Source organism: Hyperolius riggenbachi, chromosome 4, assembly GCF_040937935.1.
Source record: "Hyperolius riggenbachi isolate aHypRig1 chromosome 4, aHypRig1.pri, whole genome shotgun sequence".
Taxonomy (NCBI): Eukaryota; Metazoa; Chordata; class Amphibia; order Anura; family Hyperoliidae; genus Hyperolius; species Hyperolius riggenbachi.
The window spans coordinates 85,736,859-85,763,913 of NC_090649.1; the positions used below are offsets into that span (position 1 = coordinate 85,736,859).

Consider the following 27,055-nt stretch of genomic DNA (forward strand, 5'->3'; position numbering starts at 1 on the left):
TACATACTCACCTCTCGATGCAGGGAGATGGATCCAGCGACATCTCCCTGACGACGAGCGCTGCCTGATCCATCTTCTGGCCAGCGGTTATGCGCAACGTTACACGAAAGGGCACGAACAAGACTTCAAGTGACCGCAGTACTTTGTACCGGGAGTCGTCTGGGATCTTAAAGATCTGCTGTGATAGTCGTTATCGCTGCACGACACTAAGCGCCGGTATAATATACCTTGTTACACTGGCCTCAATTCACGGAGCTTTATCAAACACTTTATCAAATGTTTGATAATTTTCCTCATGGGTAAAATCTAATTTTGAATTCACTAAGGTGTTATAGCTTGATCATTTCATCGATAAAACATTCGATAAATCTATAACACCTTAGTGAATTCAAAATTAGATTTTACCCATGAGGTAAATTATCAAACGTTTGATAAAGTGTTTGGTAAAGCTGCGTGAATTGAGGCCACTGCCCCCTTCCATTTTAGTGTTGTGTTTCTCATACAAATAATTACAGAGAATGTGCAATGAATACTAGCTATGGGGACAGGGTACATGGGGAGGGGAAGATGAAGAGTTTGGATGGAAAAAGGAGTTTTCCCAAACCTACCCAAAGGGATTTTTTTTTTATTGCTCTCTGTGGTCCAACAGAAAAGATTTAAAAGAAGTGAGACAGAGAGCCCAATAGTGTAGTATATACCGGTAAATGGATGATGTAAAAGAGTACAATAATGTATACTCACAAAGCAGGGTTACCTCCAAGGTAACCACTGTGAAGGCAGGTGGGGAGATTGACCTGTCCCCACTCAGGATTAAGAAGGCACTCTCTGTAGATAGGAAAAAGGGGGTTTCCTCCTCGACCAGGGGTGGATGAAAGAATGGCGTAGTAAACAGGCGCCAGAAGTATAAAACGAGTTAAAAGGGTTAAAGATGCTCAGTCAGTGGTAGACTTACCTCCTAGAAGCAGACACAAAAACTGTCAATTTAAGTAGACAAAACATTTATTTGTATACTCCACAAAGTGTTGCAACGCGTTTCACAGGTATAGTCCTGCTTCCTCAGGCAATAAATATAGGGGAGCACACAACATTCGATGGTCCTGGATGCACCAGGCGCCTCTGTTTGCAGACATTCGACTGTTGTGTGCTCCCCTATTCTTATTGCCCGAGGAAGCAAGACTATACCTGTGAAACGCGTTGCAACACTTTGTGGAGTATACAAATAAATGTTTTGTCTATTTAAATTGACTTTTTGTGTCTGCTTATAGGAGGTAAGTCCACCGCTGCCTTCCAAGCATTTTTAAACCTTTTAACTAGTTTTATACTTCTGGCGTCTCTGTTTACGACGCCAGAAAAGATTTAGCCAATATTCTGTCCTAAGAGTGTATAAAATCAGTGTCTGGGGAGGACCCCCTCCCCCAAAAAAAACCCCATTCAGCGTAAATGATCATTATTCAAATACACCATTAGTGGTTTCACGCTCGCAGTACTGTGTCCATTGCGTTTCGTGGCAACGGACAATATCATCACAACGCTGTGCAAGGATATTCCTTTGGTGCTTTCACATGCGGTGCGAAGGGTTCCGACAGTTACATGCGGCGCATTGAGCATTTACCCGGTAAGTGCATTTACATTGGCCGTGCAGCATACTTTCATTGTACTGTAAGCCTCACTGTATAGTCGCACTACACGTCTAACACACGGTGTGACAGAAGCGTTGCAATGGTATCACATGGCAATGCGCACAGTGCGGAAGGACCCTTTAAAGAGAAACCGTGACCAAGAATTGAACTTCATCCCAATCAGTAGCTGATACCCCCTTTCCCATGGGAAATCTATTCCTTTTCACAAACAGACCAACAGGGGGCTCTGTATGGCTGATGTGTTGAAAGGACCATGTTACTGGCAGTTTCCTGTATGTGTACCTTGTTGCATTGTGGGAAATAAAAGCTGTTTCCAACTGGTAAAAAAGCAAGCAGCATCTCCTTCCACTGACATCACCTGCCAGCAGTAAAAATGTCACCATGTGATAAATGTCAGAATGTAAATCAGGGAGAGGAAAGCTTTTACAATGGGCAAACACTGACTAAATCATTTATACATAATTATTGTAAAAATTGAGCACTTTTGTTCATTACGTTATTTTCACTGGAGTTCCTCTTTAAAGGGAAGGTTCAGGGAGGGGATTAAAAAAATAAAAATAAATTTCCACTTACCTGGGGCTTCCTCCAGCCCGTGGCAGGCAGGAGGTGCCCTCACCGCCGCTCCGCAGGCTCCCGGTGGTCTCCGGTGCCCGACCCGGCCAGGCCGGCTGCCAGGTCGGGCTCTTCTGCGCTCCATTTCCTGGAACTTCTGCGTCCCACGCCGGCGCGCTGACATCATCGGACGTCCGCCGGGCTGTACTGCGCATGCGCAGAACTACTGCGCCTGCGCAGTACAGCCCGGCGGACGTCCGGGCACCGGAGACCACCGGGAGCCTGCGGAGCGGCGGCGAGGGCACCTCCTGCTGGAGGAAGCCCCAGGTAAGTGGAAATTTATTTTTATTTTTTTTAATCCCCTCCCTGAACCTTCCCTTTAAGGCCTAGTGCACACCGGAGCGTTTCCGCTGCTGTTTGCGATCCGCTTGCGGGTGCGGATCCGCTAGGGTAATGTATTTCAATGGGCTGGTGCACACCAGAGCGGGAGGCGTTTTGCAGAAACGCATACTCCCGGGCTGCTGCAGATTTTGGATTGCGGATGCGTTTCTGCCTCTATGTTAAGTATAGGAAAACCGCAAACCGCTCTGAAAAATGGCACTTCAGAGCGGTTTGCCAGGCGGTTTTTGTTACAGTAGCTGTTCAGTAACAGCTTTACTGTAACAATACATGAAATCTACTATACCAAAACCGCTACACAAAACCGCAAATCGCTAGCTGAAATGCTGCAGAAAAAAAAGAAAAAGCGTTTCAAAATCTGCTAGCATTTTGCGGATCTGCTAGCGGTTTTTGGTGTGCACCAGGCCTATGTGTAGATTTACATCGCATAATTCCACAATGACAGAAGTTGACCTAGAATAAAGTACTGCATACTTCCAGAACAGGTAAAATATTAGTGATGAAACTAGTCCGTTTCAGACTGCAACAGGTCCCTTTATCAGGCTCTGTCATAGAAATAAGTTTAACCTGGGTATGAAAATCTTAAGAAGCCAAATGAGGAAGAATCACCATGACTCCAGCAGGGGGCGGAGCATCCCCATGGTAATAGGTAATGCATACAATCCCCACACATCCATGTACAGTGCAGAGATCTAGATTAGTGCAGATAGGAGTTTAGTGTCATTTCCAGGGATGGTTATTCTTTTGTTTGTGATTTCCGTGCTTCTGTCTTCCTGCATGATCTGTACTAATGTGCATGTCTAACCTGATGCTGCTCTGTGGTGGGGTGACGCCAGCGTTGTGTCTATTTATATATTGTACATTTATCACTGTTGAATGTGTTGTATAATGAAGGTTGAAACCCAAGCAGATCTGTATATGCACAGCCGGAATCCAGGTATATAGCCTCTTTTATCTGCGCATAGCTGTACAGCTTGGTTCAGGCATTCCTGTAAATCAGTCATACGAGACAGCACTTAAAGGACAACTTTTGCAGAAAATTACGCAATTTAAAACAGATACATATAAATGTGCATTTCTCCAAGAGTAAAATGCCCTCTAAATTAGTTTTTCCCTGTGCCATTGTTCTTTACGTTAGGTAGTGTCAATTTGACAGATATGTTATGTTTTGGACTTATCCATCTCCTCATGGGTATTGTCAGTTATGACTTTATTTACAAAAGGAGTTCATGAACTGCCATTGCTCAGTCCAACTGCCAGAATAGTGTGCACATGAGTAGGGAACCTGACTGACCTCTTTGTATGGATCCTTTCCAGGCAGTGCTTTTGTAAACAATAAAGGTAATACTGAGACTCTCCCATGAGGAAATGGACGAGTCCAAAATCTGGCTGCATTTACTACCGACTGTTATTGACAGAAACATAGAAAAGAAGTTATTTTATGGCGGACTGGTATTTTACTCTGGGAGAAATTACATTTTACATGTGTGTATTTTCATTTTTTGTTGTTGTTGTGTTTTTTTGCAATAGCAGGCCTTTAAGATTCCACACTTTCTGTATCCAGTGTGCATAGAAGTACAGCTTTGTTACAAGCCTGCCTCAGCCTTATGATTGGTGCAAGGAGAGAGCAGCAGCATTCTAGTGAGGTCATTGTTTTGCTGCTCCTCCCACCTTTTAGTTGTTACTAGGCATCATTACGCAATGTGCAATAGCATTTGATTGGCTCACACTACCAGCTCTCCCAATCTGAATGCTGCCAATACTTATTACAAAGTAGGTTACATCTGTGTGTATGTGTACATATCAATTTGCTTGGAGTTCAGCTTCAAATGTTCATATTACAGTATAACAGTATTGTCTGTACTTTGAATCTGAAACCGTTGTGATTATTTCTTCTGTTTGCACATTTCATCAAGACCTTGCTACTTCTTTCACAAAATCCTGGTATGCTGTTGCTTGTTCTGCGCTACACTTGAAAGGGTACCTGAAATGACGTAAAATGAGATAAGCATGTATGTTGTCTCAGTCCTGCTCAGAACTAGTCTGTTTGTTTTTCTTCTCACTGTAAGGGTTAAAAATTCAGGTTTCCGCATAACAAGATTCTCCGTAGCAAGTGACACTAGAATCTCACCCTACCTATTAGGGTATTCACCACTATAGTTATAGGGCAAAGGTTTTTTGGAGCAGCGACCGACAAGGCTGAGTGGAGACGGTACTTCTCCACAAGCACAGCTCACTGGTTGCCGTCAAAAGCTACCCACGTTTGTGAGTATATTACGATTTTTTTCCCTAGACCATCTGTTGGTACGGTAATACACGATACTGGGCTCCCGGCGTCCCTGTGTGTTTTTTGTCTTTACTAGTTTGATCAAGATTCTCGGTAGGCAGACTATAGTGTAAAACCTTGTATATGCACTAGACGGAACAGGGCCAACGTGGCCAGTCTAACTCGTGTCAGTCAAAGATTTGTACAGGTGTTCCATGAAGTCACTTCACGATCCAGCACACAGAAACTTAAAGTGAATCATAGATCAACGGCATTAAAGATTTGATACTTACCCGGGGCTTCCACCAGCCCCATAAGCTCGTCTGAGTCCTACGCCGTCCTCCCGCGGTCTGCCGTTCAGCCGCGATCAGCCTCTGTAACAGCTCAGCCGCTTCCAGTCTGGTTCCTCTGTGCATGTGCAGACCTCCAGTGCATGCGCAGAAGACCCAGACTGGACACGGCTGAGCTGTTAGTGGGGCTGAACGTCAGACTGCGGGAGGACGACGTGGGACTCAGATGAACTTATGGGGCTGCAGGAAGCTCCGGGTAAGTATCAAATCTTTAGTGTGTTTGATCTCTGGTACCCTTTAAAGGGGCAGCTGTGAATGAGGACATCTTTCCCCTCCTTTCCCTACTGCTGGTTAGGTGTTCAGGAAGGGGTTTATACTAACATGGATGTTAGGTGTCAGGAAGGTTAGGGTTAGGTGTCAGGAAGGGATTTATATTGGCATGGATGTTTGGGTTGGTCGTCAGGAAGGGGTTTATCTTGGTAGGATGGTTAGGATTAGGTGTCATGTAGGGGTTTATGTTGACCGGAGGTTTCGGGTTTGGTATCTGGAATTAGTTTATTTTGATGGAGAGGTGGAGTTTAGGGGTCTGGATAGAGGGATTAATATTTAGAGGATCTGTTAGGTTTGGGCAAACCAAGGACTATAGCACTAAGACACTGGTCCTTATGCAATTAGCTTTTTCTCCTAGGTGAAATTTTAACACCTTTTTAAACCACCAGCAAGCAAGAAAATTCTCAAAATAATTTTTTACGGTAGTATTACACTTTTTGGTATTTTTTTTCAGTTGCAAAGTGCTAAAAAGTTATATTTTAAAGAGAAGATGAAAAATTATCTCATAGGAAAAAAACTCAGGAGAAAAAGTTACTTGAATACGGCTGCTGATTCTGTGGTCCTGGCTAAGCATGCATCGGTAAGATTCCCGTACACAGGCAGCACACAGCCATTTTAGTACTATGAGAGAGCACCACCCATAAACCCAACAGCACCAAGCACGTTATTCTCCCACAGTGTGATGTGAAACCCCACCTACAGTGTGATGTCATGACCATGGTCCTGACAGTTTGCGGTCTGTGAACCTCATTGCATTGTGGGAAATAATGGCTTTTTCCAACTGCCAACTGACTTTTTCCAACTGCCAACTGACATTTATCACATGGTGACATATTTACTGCTGGCAGGTGATGTCACTGGACGGGGATGCTGCTTGCTTTTATTTGGTAGTTGGAAACAACTGTTATTTCCCACAATGCAACAAGGCTCCCACAATCTGATGACAGGACTTCAGAGCTGTGAGGCGCTGACATCACACTGTGGGAGGAGTTTCATCACAAAATCCGCCATACAAAGCCCTCTGATGATGCGTTTGAGAAAAGGAATAGATTTCTCATGGGAAAGGGTGCATCAGGTACTGATTGGGATAAAGTTCAATTCTTGGTTATGGGTTCTCTGTAACACACATGAATATTGGCCAGGGAAGTGCGCACATAGCAAGTATTCCCAGCAAACCTTTCAGATCTGTATTGATAAACTAACCCGTCTATGCTTTTCTCCTCCAACACATGAACTAGTAAATATGTAATGTATGCCCTGGAATTGTAATGCACTCCTTCTGGAGCAAGGCCCGTGGGTTACGGTTAGATGGGGCCCCTTGGCAGCAGTACAGAGAGGTGTCTGGCAGTGTTACCTGAGAGGCGTCCTGGTCAGAATGCTTCGATTATCCGTGGACACTGGCTGTTCTCTCAGAAATAAAAGCAGAGTGTTCTAGAAGGCTGCTGCAAGCTCTGGTATTATGTTTATCACGCATGTTATTTTTCTTCAGAGCGGATCAGATTGGCAGGAGCACATGCAGACAGGGAGCTGGAGACAGCCTACATAATAACGTATAGCGGGGCGATGGTCTGTGCAGTTACACATGAAACACGTTCTGTTTCTGCTGCCAGGAGTCCAGTGTTACCTAAATTCACCGCAGGGATTCCCAGCCAAGATCACACATTTAATGACATTTACCTACTCTGCCTTTTCCATAAATATAGAGGGATGCTGCACAACTCTTGCCAATAAATATGCTTGCTTTGTATCCAGGGCCAGATTAAGGCACTGTAGGTGCATGCCTACAGGCGCCTTATGTGGCAGAGGCGGCTCCCTTCCCGAATTTCCTCTCTCTCAGCAGAGCCGGAGGGCGATGTCACTCACCGACCGGCTCCAGTCCGGCAGCTGCAGGCATGTAGTTAGCGACAGGGATTTAAGCCTGTGAAAGTGAGAGTAGCGTGGTGGGTGGTGTGGGGATTACATCCTCTGTCCCGGCACCACACCAGCTGCAGCACTCTGGCCACACACACTGCCATTTGCCACTTGCTCTTTTCCTCTTGGTGGGGGTGGGCTTGTGGCAATGTAAGGTGGTGACTTGGTTGTGTGCAACCCCCAATCGTGTAGCCTAGTCCCTGATTGTGTAAAGAGGTAAGGCAACTAAGGCCATATATAATCTTTTTTTTTTTTTGTTAAATTATTAAAGTAGAGGGGGACTTATCCAAGATTTTGCTGGACAGGCCCACTATTTGAATTACACTGCTGCTGGTTCATGTACATTTAGCTCTTTATGTGATATAAGAAAATAAGGGCCAAGATTTGGGCGGTAGCCTGTGTTAAGAGGACAGAGTTTAGGGCGCTAGACTCTCCATGCCTTAAGGCTGCTTACACACTAAGACGTTACAGGCGCACGTTAGTGCGCCTGTAACGCTCCCCCAACGCACAGCAATGTAACACAAGTGGGCTGTTCACACAGCCCACGTTGCGTTACATGTAACGCTGCACGTTCTCCGGAAAGTGCAGCATGCTACGGCGTTAGAGCGGCTATAGCCGCGTTAGACTGTTTGCACATGCGCAGTGGGGGGCGGAGAGGAGGCGGGAAGAGCCAGCTACAGTAGCCGCGCACATGGCTACTTAATATTCACTGCACTGGCGGCCGCTGATTGGCCGGCGGGACCACGTGATGCGGAGTGTCTCGCTCCGCACCACGTGGTCCCGCCGGCCAATCAGCGCCACTCTGGGAGACCTTATAGGGATAGAGCCGCCTAACGCGGCTCACTCTACCGTCCTCACTTGCAGCACCATGCGTTGTGTTAGGTGCACGTTATGCGACCTTAACGTAGCACCTAACGCAACGTCTTGGTGTGCAAGTAGCCTAAAGCAGAGTTCCCAACCCCATCCTCAAGGCCCACCAACAGTACATGTTTTGCAGGAGACCACACACAATCACAGGTGGTAAACAGTGTTGCAGCAGAGCTGATTAACTACTTTTATGAATTTTTATAAAACATGCTGTGTTGGTGGGCCTTGACAACAGGGTTGGAGAACACTGCCTTAAAGGATACCCGAGGTGACCTGATGGGAAAGACGCGTGTATGTACAGTGCTGTCCCAGTCAGGACTGGGTCAGACTACAGTGTGACCCTCACTGATAATTACAACTATAAAACACTTTCCTAACAGAAAATGGTTTCTGAGAGCAGGAAAGAGATAAAAATGGGCAATAGTTCCTATAGTTTAGCTCTGGCATGCTTCAACGAATGTGTCATTGAGCAAACACAATAAAACAGTAAAAACTTAAAATGTAGATTTAAATATAAATTAAAACTGTGGAATATCTTAAAGGGAAGGTTCAGGGACTAGCTAAAAAAAATAAAAATCCATTTCCACTTACCTGGGGCTTCCTCCAGCCCGTAGCAGGCAGGAGGTGCCCTCGGCGCCGCTCCGCAGGCTCCCGGTGGTCTCCGGTGGCCGACCTGGCCAGGCCGGCGGCCAGGTCGGGCCTCTTCTGCGCTCCATGGTGCGTTCCACGCCGGCGCGCTGACGTCATCGGACGTCCTCCGGGCTGTACTGCGTAGGCTCAGTAGTTCTGAGCCTGCGCAGTACAACCCGGAGGACGTCCGATGACGTCAGCGCGCCGGCGTGGAACGCACCATGGAGCGCAGAAGAGGCCCGACCTGGCCGCCGGCCTGGCCAGGTCGGGTCGGCCACCGGAGACCACCGGGAGCCTGCGGAGCGGTGCCGAGGGCACCTCCTGCCTGCCACGGGCTGGAGGGAGCCCCAGGTAAGTGGAAATGGATTTTTATTTTTTTTAGCTAATCCCTGAACCTTCCCTTTAAAAAGTAATTTTTAGGTTAAGGATAATAGATACAAAGCTCCTGAAGTGTTGTTCCGTTCCTGTTTGTATCAAAGATCTTTTCCATTACAGTCTGCAGCTTGCTTCAAACTCCGTAAGCTCTAATTGTATTTCCTTGCATCCATGGCAACAGTACTATGTGGGACAGAATTATCTAGCTAATACAAGGGATGTTGCGGCCGATCTGGTGCTGAAACGGAACACCTGAGTGACCAAGCGGAGTTGCTGATCTAAGCATTTGCTTTACTTTTGTACCAGTGTAGTTCCAATTTTAGTTGTGCTCTGGTAGTAGTGCTAATCTCTTAGCCACTGTGTCCCCCATACCCCCTGTATGTTTTTGGGATGTGGGAGGAAACCAGAGTGCCCACACTGACACAGGGAGAACATACAAACTGCAGTTATAGTAATCAAACTGCCACACTTTGGATTATGAAAGTATAATTCTTTATTTTGTCACAACTGCATTATTCTCCCAATAGGTTACCCAAACCTTTAACAACAACAAAAAATGCCTCCTGCTCTATCTGCGCTCTCCCTGCATTCACAGCAGAGAAGCGCTACTATAGAGCAGGCGGCTTATTTTGTTTATAAAGGGTTGGGTGACCTATTGGGAGAATAATACATGGTGCAAGGCTAGTTTACGGGGCCCAGCAGGAATCCTCATGGAAAACAGTTCACCAATCACCGTAACCTCTTACAGCACAATGAGTTGTGATTGGCCAAACAGTGTTGGCGTAGTTTACTACAACCTATTGGAAACCTAGCAGTTCCACAGGATGCCGTCCACCCAAGCACTTTAGCTGAATTTCACAATGAGGTTTCCTGCCGGGTCCCCTAAAATAGACTAATGCATTTGTGACAAAATGAAGACTTTATTAGGAGGTTGGGTTAAAGTTAAAGGACAACTGAAGTGAGAGGGATATGGAGGCTTCCATATTTATTTCCTTTTAAGCTATACCAGTTGCCTGGCTGTCCTGCTGATCTTCTGCCTCTGATACCTTTAGCCTTGGACCCTGAACAAGCATGCAGCAGATCAGCTGGTTCTGACATTGTTGTCACATCTGACGAGATTAGCTGCATGCTTGTTTCTGGTGTTATTCAGACACTACTGCAGCCAAATAGATCAGCAGGGCTGTGAGGCAACTGGTATTGTTTAAAGGGACTCCGAGCACCTCTCATGGGCATGCCGACAGACTACGTCCAACAAAGTCATGCTATGACCCCTCTGGAGGAGCCTCTTGCAATGGCCATGCATGTCACTTCCTCTTCCTGCTTCATTCAGTGATGCACTTCTCTAACAGAGCAGACAGGGGTTACCCGGAAGTTATAACATAGCAGCTGCGATTTTTAAATTGAAATAGAACAAAAACGATTTGGTGTAGAATGGCGATTCAGGCATCAAATGAAAGAGGAGAGCACAAGCTACAGAAAGGTATGCATCTTTAAGTACTTTGCAGTGCTGGTCGGAGTCTTAAAGGCATGCCCGTGAGAGGGGCTCTGAGTCCCTTTAATAGGAAATAAATATGGCAGCCTCCATTTCCTTCTCACTTCAGTTGCCTTTAAAGGGACTCCGAGCAGTGCAGAAACTATGGAAAGATGCATATCATTTTAAAGCTCTCTTTCTCCTCTTTCCAATGATATATAAACCACCACCCTACGCCTTTTAGTTTTCGCTATTTTCGCGATTGAATTTGCCGTGGCCGCGATTTCGATCGCGAAAATAGAGAAAACTAAAAGGCGTAGGGCAACGATTTAGGTGTCGTCAGAAAGAGGAGAAAGAGAGCTTTAAAATGATATCCATCTTTCCATAGTTATATTGTATTACACAGGGCGACTTTTTGTCAAAGTCAGCAGCTGCATTCAGCAGAATGGAGCTGCTGACACTGGGGAAAGTGTCGTCCTCTGTAATACAATATAACTATGGCTTGATGGATATCATTTTAAAGCTCTCTTTCTCCTCTTTCTGACGACACCTAAATCGTTGCCCTACGCCTTTTAGTTTTCTCTATTTTCGCGATCGAAATCGCGGCCACGGCAAATTCAATCGCGAAAATAGCGAAAACTAAAAGACGTATGGTGGTGGTTTATATATCATTGGAAAGAGGAGAAAGAGAGCTTTAAAATGATATGCATCTTTCCATAGTTTCTGCACTGCTCGGAGTCCCTTTAAGCAGGATTAGTTTACTGGAATAGAGTAACTTAGAACATACAAACTCCTTGCAGATAGTACATTGGCTGGGATTTGATCTATCTGGGACCCAGCGCTGCAAGGCAAGAGTGCTATCCACTATGCCACTGTGCAGCATAACTGGATGCAAACATGTCCTTCAAAAAGCTGATCCTATAGCTAATTTTTGTAATACTCCATACCATGCCACCTATCCACTTGGCTCACTCCCTAAGTGACTCCCAATTTCACATAGGGCTCCGATCCACTAGGAATCAAGAATCGCAACCGCTAAGACCGAGCGATTTTCAAAGTGTTTTGAAGAAATGCAATTTTACCCTGCGTTACTTCAAACATAATCTAAAATTGCTGCAGGCAGATTGCTAAGCACAAGTCACAGGTGTTTACACTTAGCGTAGTGGAATTACCCTCATAGGATTCCACTGTTGTAGCAGCGATCAGCAAGCGCTGCAAAATGCTACTGGGTCCTAGTCATCCTAAGATCGAACATGCTGAAACCAGCACAGGAGATTTGGGCGCAGCGCAAGAGATTTGGGCGCAGCCGGCGCCACCTATAGCAGGCACAGGGAGTAACGTCAGCGCCGTCAGACGGAGCTGAAGTTAACTTTTAAAACATAATAATTCGGCTTACAGCAATTGCTGGAAGCCTAATTATTTCATTCCCCCACTATCCATGGCGGCCTGGAGGGGGAATAGTATTTAATACGGCTGGTAACTTGTGCAGCAGCAGGATCAGCCATATCCTGCTCCCAAGTCTCCAGCACCGTTATCTCTCGTACGCCCAAAGATGTCTGCGCTGTACAAACGCATAATAATAATAACCTAAATGCATGAAGAAATACGTAAAACAAATGCTAGACTTCAATCACCAATCTCGCTTCAGTGAGTTCAGACTCCAGTCACCAGTCTCTCTTCAGTGAGCTCAGATTCAGACTTCAATCACCAATCTCTCTACAGTGAGCTCAGATTCAGACTCCAGTCACCAGTCTCTCTTCAGTGAGCTCAGATTCAGACTTCAATCACCAATCTCTCTACAGTGAGCTCAGATTCAGACTCCAGTCACCAGTCTCTCTTCAGTGAGTTCAGATTCAGACTCCAGTCACCAGTCTCTCTTCAGTGAGTTCAGATTCAGACTCCAGTCACCAGTCTCTCTTCAGTGAGCTCAGATTCAGACTTCAATCACCAATCTCTCTACAGTGAGCTCAGATTCAGACTCCAGTCACCAGTCTCTCTTCAGTGAGCTCAGATTCAGACTCCAGTCACCAGTCTCTCTTCAGTGAGCTCAGATTCAGACTCCAGTCACCAGTCTCTCTTCAGTGAGCTCAGATTCAGACTTCAGTCACCAGTCTCTCTTCAGTGAGCTCAGATTCAGACTCCAGTCACCAGTCTCTCTTCAGTGAGCTCAGATTCAGACTCCAGTCACCAGTCTCTCTTCAGTGAGCTCAGATTCAGACTCCAATCACCAATCTCTTTTCAATGAGTTCAGTTTTAGAAGTTACCCTTTCCACTCCATAGCAACTATTTAAAGTGAACTCGAGGTGAGAGCAATATGAAGGCTGCCATATTTATTTCCTTTTAAGTAATACCAGTTGCCTGGCTGTCTCTCTGATCCTCTGCCTCTAATACTTTCAGCCATAGACCCTGAATAAGCGTATGCAATATTAGCTGTATTCTTGTTTCTGGTGTAAGTCAGACACTACTGCAGCCAAATAGATCAGCAGGGCTGCCAGGCAACTGGTATTGTTTAAAAGGAAATAAGTATGGCAGCTTCCATATCCATCTCACCTCGGGTTCACTTTAAGCACTTATGTAATGCAAGTAAATGTTTATTGCTGGTTTTCATGAAATACTCATATTTTTTTTCCCTTGTGTTTGCAGATGCTCAGCCAACGGATTGTGAACGGGAAGTGTGGAATCAGGTCAATGCCGTGCTGCAGGACTCAGAGAGCATACTTTCCGATCTCCAGGCGTACAAGGGAGCCGGACAGGAAATACGAGATGTACGCATGTTTGTCAAACCTGACACTTACTATTGCTAAAAAACAAATGTAACTAATAAAGATAGAAAGTAAGGGTACTTTCCCTGCGACCTTACATAGGGTTCGTTCACACTATCAGCGTTGGCTTTTTTTTTTTTTTTTTAAACTTTAAAAGCGATTGTGTAATGATTGCCTATGACACTGTTCACATGTAAGCGTTTCAATTTTCTTGAAATTGCAAACGCGCTGCCTGTACCATTTTCTGAGCGCTTTGGCTCAATGGAAGGTATAGGGAAGTCTGACATCAGGAAGTGAAAAAAAAAATCGCTGAGCTTTTCTAAGGGAAAAGCACTTTAAAAAAAGCTCAACAAATCACTTAGCGATGGCGATTTATGTGAACAAAGCCTAAAGGGAGCCACATTACTCGATTTTTCCATCGAGCAATCAACTTTATTGGGTGGTCAGCTACAGAGTAGTTGATTAAGAGTCGATCTACTAGTGGCCCCCACACTGCAGGTGAGATCCTATGTGATTCTCTCTCACTAAACAAGCTGAGCGATGTTGGGCCTCCATGCTCTGAAAACAAAAATCAATTCTGTGTCGATCGGAATCATGTGAGCAGTAGCCAGTTCCTTTACAATCAACCACTATTTTCTGATCAGGTAAATTGGTTGATTCAATTAGATATTGCATCATTTCCATTGATTGAGCAGCAGGAAATGAATCGAATGGTCAATGGTACAGGAAAATCGAGTAATGAATGGGCTAGGGCCTAGGTTCTCAACGTGTGGTACGCATACCCCAGGGGGTACTTCTGATGGTTCCAGGGGGTGCTTGATATACTTCACCAACAATAACAAATTTAGAGTTTCAGAAAATTGTAAATCTTACCTAAACACCAAATTAGTGTTTTAGCTAATTAAAAGCAATAGTAAATGTTTGGAGATTATTTAAAACCAATTATCATGTACTATGATTAAATATATATTTGTCAAGGGGTACTTGTGATAATGTTTACTATCCTAGGGGGTACTTGGCGAGTACAGGGTTTAAAAAGGGGTACACACCAATAAAATGTTGAGAAACAATGGGCTAGGGTACTAAGTTTCTGCACAAAGTCATCAGCCTCTGAAAATCTTTTGTTTCCCCAATACAGCTGCTAATACAGTTTCTCTGACTAACAATCATCAAAGTTATTGGCTAGCAGTCTAGGTTAACGTTGAATAGGTTACATTACTAAACTGTGCACACTAAGGTCCTTATTCAATTCACTTTCTCCTTGGAGATAATTTTTCATCTTCTATTTAAAATAACTTTTCAGTGCTTTGCCTTTGCAAGTTGGAGAACAAGTACTGTCAAAATAATTCTGATTTTTTTCTGCTTTGCTGGTGGCTTAATTGCTTCCAGACTGGGCTAATTGAAATCTACGTCCTGTTTGAGACCTGTTATCCCTGCAAGGGCATAGATATTGCTCCGCAGGCTACTGCCGCTCTCGCTGCTCTCTGGCCACTGCAGTCAGTCCTTTCGCTCTTCTGTCGGTATGACAGCAGAGCTCCTTGAGACATTCAGGAGGCGATTTCCTAGACTCCTGACCCTGTGATCACTGTGAGCCAATAGTTTCTCTGTATGAAGTGATCATTTTCCAGCTGTCTGTTTCTGATTTGTCCTAAGCAGTAACATGCCCTGTTCATGGCCCACCGAATATACTGTCAGGCGACAGAATCCGTTCTGCAGCTAGTGACAAAGCCTGCATGTAAGATTATTTATTTATTTTTTGGTATTTCAAGTTGCTTATTTACTTTTATTTTAGGCCATACAAAATCCAAACGACATCCAGCTACAGGAAAAAGCCTGGAATTCTGTGTGCCCGCTGGTCGTTAGGCTGAAACGGTTCTATGAGTTTTCCCTAAGACTTGGTAAGTTTCCTATTAACAGAGTTGTTCCGAAGCTCTGTGCGCCCAATGTTGAAAAGCTGTCCATGATTCTAACCCACCCCCAATTTTTGAACCCAAATGGACAACACAGAACTAGAAACAGTGGACAGGCTTCCACCAATATTCTGACTCCATTCTAAAGTCCATCCCCAGCAATAATACCGGTATAACTGAATAGTGGTTTTGCCTCTGGAAGAGATCTGCTTATTCTGATTATCCATTGCTTATAAGCTCCTCCCATTTAACAGCATTTAACACCATATACAACCGTGTTACAACTGCTTCCAGATTCTCCTGCTCTTCCTCTGGAAGCAGGAAATGTAAGTGCTGCCATAGGTGCCCATACAAATGTGGTTTATAGCTGGAAACTGGAGCTTCCGAAGGCAACCCGCTATGCAAACACAAAAACGTTAGTGTACCTGTAAGAAAAAATTGCCCCTAAAGGCAACCTCGGAAGGGGGAAGGATCTGGATCCTAAAAAGGCTTCTCTGTCATCTGCAGTAGAGGAGATCCGGCACCGAGACCTCTAAAGATCTCCTTTGGTGGCTGCTTCTAGCTTAATCTCCAATAGACATAGTGAATCCCAATCGGCTCCCCTCTACTGCTCTACTCCATTTCCGACCGAGCAGGAAGCTACTACTGCTCAGTGGCAGCAGAGGATTTTTTTCTTTTGTCTGGAGTCTCTGCACAGGATTGGGCTGGCCGAGGAGAATGGGGGAAGCCACATTAGGATTCAGAGGAATCCCCTTCCTGAGGTAAGTACCCCCGGGGTGCACTTTTTCCCCTTACAGATGTTCTTTAACTCAGAATGACAGAAACCTGGGAATCGCAGGGGAAAACATACTGTCAAGTGTGTTCCCTGCCAAGGGAGCCGCTGACAACACACCCTTAGCGGTCTTGTGAATTCCATGCCTTGATGCACCAGAGTCATTTGTGTAACACAAGGTGGTATACACAGTATTAGGCTAGTGGTTTTCATTTTTTTGTTTATTCCGTATAAATGTGTAGTAATGACAACAATGGTGATGTGATTCTTTTCCTCCTACTCGTACCTCTCACCTGCCAGTGTTGCAGCTTATTAACATTGGCCTACAAAAAAATAGTGTTGTAATGTACGTATACAATCCTTCTCTCCACGCAGAAAAAGCTCTACAGAGTTTACTAGAGTCTCTGACCTGCCCCCCCTACACCCCCACACAACACCTGGAGCGGGAACAGGCCCTGGCTAAAGAGTTTGCTGAAATTCTGCACTTTACGCTACGCTTTGATGAGCTGAAGGTGAGTCAGGCGCATAGTCAATGGGTTCTCCTGCTGTAGCGGAAAGAAAAGTGCAAATAACTGTTGATTTCTCTTTAGATGAGGAATCCTGCCATCCAGAATGATTTCAGTTACTACAGGCGGACGATAAGTCGCAACAGGATAAATAATATGCATGTGAGTACCTGCGTGATTACATCTGTGAATTATCCGGACTCGTACCAGAGGCAGCATCATACCTACATAAGTGAATAGGTTGCCATGGATACTTATTGTTCATTCTCCCTAGTCTCAAACAATTGTCATTCACTCTTATGCAGGTCTTTGTGGTTGTGCACTGCTGATCTGTATAATGGTATAGAAGTATACAAAGAGAAGATTGCTTTAAGGCAGTGTTGAATGAGATTTGTCAACCATGTCCAGTCATTTCTGTATGGAGTAGTGTACTGTTAAGGTGCCCATACACCTGCCTATCTACTATTAGATTGTTCCTTCTCTTAATCTTATTAGTTTGCCTGCCTACACACTGCACAGTGATTTCCAATAGATTTTAGCATGAAAGCTATTGGAAATCGTTCTGCTGATGCCCCTCAAGTGTATCTGTGTCTCCTATGCCCGTATTCAGTGTTGAAGCCTCACCCGGCATGAATTCTGGTCTCCTCCTGTGTCCGTCGTCATGGCAACCACCAGGTGAGACTGCCATATGTAGTGTATTTACTACAAAAACGTTGGTGTCGTGTGGTAAGAGCACTTGCAGTGGCACCGGAGGAGGCAAGGAGTTGTGCCAGGGGACAGGTGAGCCTTTCACAACAGGAAGGGGGGTCACCGGCGTAATACACTTATCAACATACATCTGATTGAGCCCTTGCAACCGAGATTTTCTGCCATGTGTCCAATCAATCCTTTTGACTGACTTTTATCCAGAAATTACTCGAAAGATTGATGCATACACTTAAAAATGGCATGGCTAAATTTCGGCACAGGGTGGAAGGTGAAAGACGGTACACCCTGCACCTGATGAAAGTCCGGGGTGGCGTTAAAGCTATTTCCTCTGAGTTCTAGCTCAAAGCAATTTCCGGCACCCAATTTAGTCACTGAGGGCCGTTATAGCCATAATTCACATTGCGGCTTATGGTGGCGCCCAAATCAACGAAATTAGCCATCTTGAGAGTGATTGGGTTGACATGTAGCAAAATTATTGAATTGGAAGGTCGATTGGCCCGCAAAATCGACTTGTGTATGGCCATCCTTACTGTTACCCAATTAATCGTCCTCTCCCACCTGCCTGAGAATACATTTTAGGCCATGGAAAATGGGTGAGGGGGAGGGATGATCAAAGTGAAGCTGTTGTAAAGGGAGCAAGCAAGCGATGGGCAGCGCTCCAGGCTGCAAATGAAATGAAACCTACAGAGAGGCACAGATTCACCTTGGGGCTAAATACACACCTTGTATACAAATTGGATGCAAATTATGTTCAAACTTTTCTAAGAATCTGAATGCAAACTGAAGCCCATGGATGCAGCTAGCCTGAAGTATACTTATGTTTTTTTTTATACAGCAGAAGGTATTGGCAGCGCTTCCAAACTGACGGTGCACCTGATTGACTAACTGTGCAGGTATGGAGAGCTCGAATAACCATTACATACCTTGCATTCAAAACGGGTACAATAAAAGGAGGGCGTTGGCTTCAGCATAAATTGTGCACAAATTATTCCCTACTAGACTCTCCCACGACAATGACGTGCCCCCATGAGAGAGACCTAACCACTAGTCTAACAGTGAAGTGTCGTGGGAGAGTCTAGAAGGGAATACTTTGTGCACAATTTATGCTGAAGCGAACACCCTCCTTTTACTGTACCTGTTTTGAATGCAAGGTGTGTAATCTGCCTGTTATTTGAGCTCTGCACATTTGTGCAGGTAGTCAATCAGGTGCAGCGTCTGTTTGGAAGCGCTGCCATTACCTTCTGTTGTAAAGGTAACCTATAGTGTATGCAAGTATAGGAATCCACTGCTGTAGCCTGAAAGAGATTTGAAATGTAGCTGGAGATCCACCTTAAAGGAGTTATCAGGCATATAATAAGAAAATAAGTGCTACTTACCTGGGGCTTCGTCCAGCCCCAAGCTCCCAGCATGTCTCTCGCTGCAGCTCCGCCATCAGTCGTTCGCCGCCGCTGCCTCCTGGTCCCCGGTGATGACGTCAGGCTGACCTGGAGGTTGCCCTGTACTGCGCCTGCGCAAGCAGCGCTGTCAATCACCGCCACGTGGACCAGAGCGTACTACTCCAAACCACGTGGCAGTGATTGACAGCGCCGCTCGCGCAGGCGCAGTACTGGCCGACCTCCAGGTCAGCCTGACGTCCTCACCGGGGACTGGGAGGCAGCGGCAGCTGACTGCAGAGCTGCAGCGAGGGACATGCTGGGAGCTTGGAGTTGGACGAAGCCCCCCCCGGTAAGTAGCACTTATTTTCCTATTATATGCCTGATAACTCCCTTAAAGCACACCTGAAGTGAAAGGAATATGGAGGCTGTCATTTATTTCCTTTTAAACCATGCACATTGCTTGGCAGTCCTGCTGATCCCTCTAATACTTTTAGCCATATTTGCTGAAGAAGCAGGCAGATCAGATGTTTCTGCCAAAATCTGACATAAGACAACACAGAACATTTATATTGCGAGTGTCTCCTAGCGGACTCAAAGCACTTATGGGTGCAGCTCCATGGGCAGCTAGGATCATTAGGGAGTCTTGCCCAAATACTCCTTACTGTATTAAGTTGTGGCTTGAGGTGGGATTCAAACCCTGGTTGAGGGCTCAAATCCCACTTCAAAGGCAGCAGCCTTACCGGTACACCATCCAGCTGCATACTTGAGTGATTCAGCTATTCAACTGCAACCAAAGAGATCAGCAGGACTGCCAGGCAACTGGTATTTTTTAAAAGGAAATAAATGTCAGCCTCGGTATTCCTTAGTTCAGGTGTACTTTAATCAGAAATAGCGTGAGGGTAGGAACACGCTAGGCAGAAACGCTAGCGTTGCGGAAAACACACATAATGCAAGTCAATGGGCCGCATGAAAAAAACGCACATGTTTGCGTTTTGCAATGTGCTTTTTTAAGTGGTTAATGACCGCTCAACACCAATTGGTGTGATGTCCTGGGACGGTGTTTTGCAGGAGATATCGCGCGTGCCGATGCTCCACTCCGTCATCAGTCTCCCAGCAGCGATCGCCACTAGGAGACTGTTAGACAGTGAAACTGCCATCTATTTACACTACAGCGCTGTGATCTAAGGCATCGCTGCACTGGGGACAGCTGTGTGACACGACTGTCCCCTTTGGAGGCACAGAGGTGATGCCTATGCCAGCTGATCGCTGTGATTGGCTGGCGGGGGGAGGGAGGAGCAGCTTGAAAAAATAGTAATATTTAAAAAAAAAAATACAAATAAATATGCAAGCAGGGATCAGAGCCCACCATCAGAAATCTCTGTTGGTGGGCAGAAAAAGAGAGGTGGGGTTGAATCACTTGTGTGCTAGGTTGCACAGCTCCTGACATTTTTGACACTTTAGCTGTGTCGTTTTGATACAGTAGTGAGTACTAGTGACTTGTTAATTATCTATGCCATCTTAGTGATACATATCTTGTTTTTTTCAGTACAATCTAGGCTTTCTTTGGGTAATATTTTTCTCCCAAAACTATTTTTTTATAGTCCATTTATGGGGAAAAATTAGGCGTAAATGCAGAAAACAAACTTTTTTTCATTTTTCTCCCTTCCTAATTTTCACCTCACACATCCCACAGTTAGAAAACGTTTACAAATACATTATTTGGCCCTTCCCGATGAAAATGATACCTCATATGCCACATTTTACTTCTAGCTGAGCATATGGCGGACAGTTATCCCCAATCTGCGGGTCTGTGGCGATCAAATGCGTTCGCTAGGGCGACAGTTCAGGGGGCCATAGAGCTGTACAGATGCAGAGCGTTACATCTGTAGAGCATTGGGGCCTGAAACTTTCACCCTAGCGATTGCATCTGATTGCTACTGGCGGCAGTCATTAAACGTTTATAAACAGGCGTAGGTATTGCAGGGGTTAATAGGCTAAGTTTAGGTTAAAAATTAATGGGGAATTAAAAAAAAGTTTTTTTTACTTTGACAACTTTTTCTTTATCTAACTTTATTGAATGATTACAATAAAACTTTCAGCGCTATTTTCAATGATTTCACCACCAGTAGCACCAATTATCAAGATGCGCTTACCGGATTCTTAGGACCTTAATTACAGGGTCCTAGATAAAGCCTGATCAGACCAGCAGATGGTTTCCTCCCTGCCAATCTCCACACATAGGATTGCGTATCAATCTTAAAATTCTATTTTCCAAAGATAAAAGCAGTGTTAAAACGTGACTCACATAAAGGGCCCTTATTACAGGGACCCCAACAATGTACAAGCGTATCAATAACATGATGCCGTCCAGCCAAACATACTCCGCACGAGGAAACTAGTAGTGAAACCGGTCGGGCGCGGAGGATGTTTGGCTGGACGAAGTCCTGGTATTGATACGCTTGTACATCGTTGGGGTCCCTGTCATAAGGGCCCTTATGAGTCACGTTTTAACACTGCTCTCATCTTTAGAAAATAAATAGCATTTTAAGATTTATACGCTTAAATGAGCCTTTTATGTATTTTTTCTCATGCACATTACGAGCTATGGTGGATCTGACCGCTTGAGATAACATCTGACAGCAATCCTATGTGTGGAGATAGGCAGGGAGGAAACCATCTGCTGGTCTGATCAGGCTTTATCTAGGACCCTGTAATTAAGGTCCTAAGAATCCGGTAAGCGCATCTTGATAATTGGTGCTACTGGTGGTGGAATCATGGAAAATAGCGCTGAAGGTTTTATTGTATTTCTTGAAGACACTGTACTGGAGTGTTGGACTTCAGCTGCTTTTTCTCTTATTTTGGACTTTTATTTGGTTGCGCTGATATAGTGGACGATTTTTATTGAATGATTGTTGCTAGCTAACAGCAACAATCATTCACGTGACTGCGGGCATTTATGCAGGACGTAGATTCTACGTCCTAGAACACACAGGGGGAGTAATTAGGATGTAGAATCTACGTCCTGAAACTTTGTTCAGTTAAAGAGTGTCTGAAGTCTCATAAAATACCACTTTTTATGTAACATTTATGTTCACCAGTTTCGCCCTAACTAAAACGCGCATCAATCTGCGCATATCTCCGCCCCTCTCAGTGAAGGAAGACTGAGAGGGGCGGGGAGAGGCGGCGATCAGCGGGGATTGACACACATGGAGGCAGAGCTACAGCCCAAAGCTCTGCCTCTGAGGAAGCGCTCCCCACATTTTCCCACAGGGATTTGGAGGGTTTAAATGTAGCGATCTGCTGCAGGAATGCAGCGTTTTAGTTAGGGCGAAACTGCTGAACATAAATGTTACATAAAAAGTGGCATTTTATGACACTTCAGACTCTCTTTAAGTGGTTAAAAACGCTGGTTTTGCTGCATAGTTTTCCAAAACGCATCTTAAATGCACATAATGAAAGTCAATGGTGATGCAGAGGAATTGCGTTTTGGTACGTTTTGGATGCTTTTTTTATGCGTTTGTTTAACAAAACAAGTTTGATGATGTATTTCCGACTTCCTAGGGATTTTCATAAAACGCATAAAGAAGCATACAAAACGCATATGCGATTTATATATGCAAACCGCATACACATTACAATGCACGCAAAACGCATGTGCAGGAAATATGCAAACTGAAAACGCACCAACACATATGCAGCAAAATGCTACCTTTCCCGCACTGCCTAGTGTGTTCCTACCCTGAACGCAAAAGAAAACATGCCAAATTTTGCACTCGTTTCAAAAACTGTTAGAGGGATTGTCGGCCACAAAATCAAATTCCTTTCACCCACTTCTCTGTTTTTATTATACAGCCTGCAACCTCACCCTGCATTGCAAGCATTCCAATATAATCAGAAATATCTCTGCTGTAATAAATCTTATCTCAGTCAGACTGGCTCTATTTTTGCCTTTGCCAATTAAGAGGCTTGTCTTCACCCCTCCTACATTCCTGCTTCTCACTGTTCGGCTGAGGGCTGTTCAGTGGGAAGCTGAAATACAATCTACGCTGTGCTTTCATGTGTTTACAAAGCAAGCTAGATAGGACAGTGCTTCTACATGCAAAAAAAAGAAGTAAGGGAGGAAAGGACACCAGGATTGGCTTCACTCAGTGGGAATAAAGATGGCAAATGCCAGAAACAGAATGCTCTTTATTTTATATATAAAATTCACTGAAATCGAAACGTGGACAGTACAATACAAGTAGTTATCTACTTATATATGTGGTTTTTTTTCCCTGGCATAGTATGGCTGTCCCTGCTGCTTTAGATTATATTCCATTTCTTCCTACAGTCTGTTCAGAATGTTCCATTCCAGCTTTCACAGCCTTTTAATAACTCTGCTCTTCCGATTCTCTGTACTCTGCAGCTAGACATTGAAAATGAAGTAAACAATGAGATGGCAAACAGGATGTCCCTATTCTATGCTGAAGCCACGCCAATGCTGAAGACGCTTAGTAATGCCACTACCAGCTTTGTATCCGATGTGAGTTCTCTTCTACCGCTGAGCTTCTGGGATTTAGAGATCTATTTTGTCTGGGTTTTCATTACTGTTGCTTTCCAACTGTGTTTTTTCCTTTCTTTTAGAATAAAACGCTACCCATTGAAAACACCACAGACTGTTTGAGCACAATGGCCAGTGTCTGCAAAGTAATGCTTGAAACACCGTAAGTCTTTTCTTCTTTGTCGCCTGCCTTAAAGGGGTTCTCGGTCCCACGCCGTCCTCCAACGTACCGCCCTACCCCCCCCAAGGCCGCCGCCGATCTAACGCGGCATCTCCTCCAACTGCAGCTGCGTGGCCGCGCGTGTCATCGGAAGCTTACTGCGCAGTAAGCGCCCGATGGCGGGAGCCCGCATTATTCGTCTTGTTAGACGAATAATTGCCCGGTGCGGGCCGCGAGAAACTGGTGATCGGAGGAGGGCGCCGCAGGACATGACAGCTGCAGGGGGCTGGTAGAAGCCCCAGGTAAGTGTCAGATTTTATTTTCAAACACCCTCTCCCCCAGAGAACCCTTTTAATGCCTTCCTACTGGCTCACTTTCCTAATCAAATTGCTTCCCAGGCAGACTGGCCTCTGTTGTGCAGCTTCAAATGAAACCATGACATTATCCTCCTCTTATTGTGATCTTCTACAGTTTGGTGTACAGTCCTGTGCCTTGTGCCAGGATTTTGGTTCCACCCACATCTCCTTGTTTCCGGAACGTCTTGTATGTTCTCGAGCCATCACCTGTCCTTGCATTAAATGCATTTTTAGGAGTGCTTTTTCCTTCCATTCTAGAAAGTCTTGTTGTTTTCTCAGCAGCCCTAAGGAAAATACAAAATATATCTACCAGAGATGTCCGTTTAGAAAAATAGAAAGCAAGATGTATCATATATATGCATGGATAGGCCCTCCCACGCATAGACTGACCTTCCCACTTTTGGTCTAAAAAAATAGGCTAATAGCAAGGTTTTCCCTCATCTACCTCTAGCTTTGGAGCGTGCCGGCGAGTGCACAGTGCATGTTGCAGCGTGCTGGCGGGTGCAGCTTGCACGCTGAAGCGTGCCAGAGAGGGCAGGGTGCATGTTAGGTCATGCCGGCAGAGTGCGCATTGCAGTGTGGAGTCTGGCGAGTGCAGAGTGCGCATTGGAGCGTGCTGGCTGGTGCAGAGTGTGCTGTAGAAGGTATAGCTACCTGTCCTTGCTCCAGCATGCTTCCTCTAGTGTCCCATGCAGCTTCTGAGCTGGTTGCTAGAGCTCTAGGCTCACTGTCATGTGGGGCATGCTGGCGGATGCGCATTGGAGCGTGGCGGTGGGTGCACGTTGGAGCATGGAGGTGAGTAGTCTGGCAGCGTAGTGGCGGGTGCAGAGTGCATGTTGGGGCTTGCCGGCGGGTGTAGCGTTTGCATTGGAGCGTGCTGTAAAAGGTAAAGGTACCTGTCCAGCATGCATCCTCTAGTGTCCCATGCAGCTTTGGAGCTGGTCGCTAGAGTTCCAGGCTCACTGTCATGCGACTGCAGTGAAGGGCGTTGGTGTATGTTGGGAGTGTGGCGGCACCAGTTGGAGTGTGCCGGCGGGTGCAAAGTGCACATTGGAGCATGGTGGCAGGTGCAGAGTGCATGTTGGAGAGTGCTAGCGGGAGCAGAGTGTGCATTGGAGCTTGTTGGCGGGTGCACAGGGCACGTTGGAGATTGCCCGTGGGTGCAAAGGGCGCGTTGGTGCGTGCTGTAGATAGAAGGTATAGCTACCTGTCCTTGCTCCAGCTTGCATCTTCTAGTGTCCAGTGCAGCTTCTGAACTGGTCGCTAGAGCTCCACGCTCACGGTCATGTGACGGCAGTTAGCCTGGAGCTCTAGTGGCAAGTTCAGAAGCTTCACAGAACACTAGTGGATGCAAGCCGGAGTGAGGACAGGTAGCTAGATCTCCTGCAGCATGCTCCAACACACACGGCACCCGCGAAATATCACCTTCCCGTTTGGAAGGCAGAAGCATTGGAGTCACGTGAAACTCAAGTCTATGAACTCCTCCTGACCCTGTCCCCTTCTTCGTGTTTGAACAGTGGTAATAGGGAGTATTTGGGTGTTCTGAATTGGCTATGCTAAATTTGACCACCAACACTACTACTGTATATACTCTAGTATAAGTCTCGAAATTTAAGTCTGACTCTTAAAATAAAAGAATAGGGGTCGACTTATACACGAGTCACGAGCAACACTGAGCACACGAAGTAATGTGTGTACTAATAGTGATATTCCCATTTGCAGCAATTTACCCAGTGCTAAGTGATACTTTGAGGAAAGGAAATGCCAAGAAAACACAGGTCTGAAAGGTCTGGGTACAACAATTAACAAGGAAAGTGGCAGAGGGAGAGATACTCGGCTGCAGGATGGGGAGTGAATAATTGCAGCACTTGGGGCCTGGAGGAGGTATTGGCTGCACTTAATGGGAACCTAAACTGAGAAGGCTATGGATTATTCCTTTTTAAAATAATACCGGTTGCCTGACTCTCCTGCTAAACCTGTGTCTCTAATACTTTTACCCACAGACCCTCAACAAGCATGCAGATCAGGTGCTCTGACTGAAGTCAGACTGGATTAGCTGCATGCTTGTTTCAGGTGTGTGATTCAGCCACTACTGCAGTCAAAGAGATCAGCAGGACTGCCAGGCAACTGGTATTGTTTAAAAGGAAACATCCATATCCCTCTCAGTTTAGGTTCCCTTTAAGGGACAGGAGGGGTTCATGGCTGCAGTACTGTATGTTCTTCTGGGCCCCAAGTGCAGCCTGGGTAGACTTATACTTGAGTCAATAAAAAAATCCAGCTTAAGATAGTTGAATATTGGAGTCGACTTATACACGAGGTCGACTTGTATTTGAGTATATACGGTTCTATAGAGGGGTTTTCCATAAATGGCTGCTCCAGCAGTCATGTGATCTCAACGTATGCTGAAATTTTAGGAGCTTTGTATTAATGAATATGGAGTTAGCACTTAAAGGGAACCTGAAGCCAGTAAAATTGTTTAAAATAAACGCATGGCGTAGATGCAAATGAATATTACATACTAACCTCATTGTCAGTTCCTCTCAGAAGCTCACCATTTTCTTCTTACAGTGATCCCTTCCAGTTCTGACAATATTTTGTCAGAACTGAAATATACCAGTTGCTGTCAGTTATATATCAGCAGCTGTCAGTTACAACTGAATGTGCAAGGTAATGTCCATGTTTCCCTATGGCTCAAGTAGGTAATATTAAAGTTTAACCTCTTCAGGACCACAGGTTTTACCCTCTAACCCCTCCCCCCTCCCCTCCAAAGACCAGGCCTTTTTGTGTTAAAGGATACCACCGCCCACAGGCTGTGGTAAAATAAATGCAGCATGGTGTAGGGGGAAAAAAAGGACATACTCACCGCTCCCCTCGCTCCCAGCTGTTGGGTCTCGCTCGTCTGCTACAGCTCCCGGTACCGGCCGACTCTTCTGACCCCTGACCCAGACATACTGCGCTGCGCATGCGCAGTATGTCCAATCATCTTCCCTTCTGCCGTCTCATCATGATGGCAGAAGATCGGACACTCCCCCGCCTCCTCCCTGCCCAGCGTGTGCGCTCCACTAATAAAGCTAGCGTGACATGCTAGCTGGAGACACGCTGGGAGCGGCGATTTGGAGAGAGAGCGGAGGGGGAATGAGTTGGGATAGACGGGAAGCGGGCACTTTCATAATAAGTGCCATCCCAACTCACTCCCCCTCCGCTCTCTCTCCAAATCGCTGCTCCCAGCGTGTC

General features: G+C 45.5%; 1 protein-coding gene across 5 annotated transcripts in view; it reads left to right on the top strand.

The window, feature by feature from the left end:
* The window catches only part of CYRIA (CYFIP related Rac1 interactor A), a 163,862-nt gene that overhangs the window by 121,677 nt on the left and 15,130 nt on the right, over positions 1-27,055 (top strand). For all 5 annotated transcript variants that reach the window (XM_068280278.1, XM_068280275.1, XM_068280279.1 and 2 more), the window contains 6 exons: positions 13,375-13,496; positions 15,286-15,391; positions 16,551-16,687; positions 16,766-16,843; positions 23,171-23,287; positions 23,389-23,468. In XM_068280278.1, coding sequence (XP_068136379.1) covers positions 13,375-13,496; positions 15,286-15,391; positions 16,551-16,687; positions 16,766-16,843; positions 23,171-23,287; positions 23,389-23,468 — 640 coding nt within the window. The remainder of the gene's footprint in view (positions 1-13,374; positions 13,497-15,285; positions 15,392-16,550; positions 16,688-16,765; positions 16,844-23,170; positions 23,288-23,388; positions 23,469-27,055) is intronic.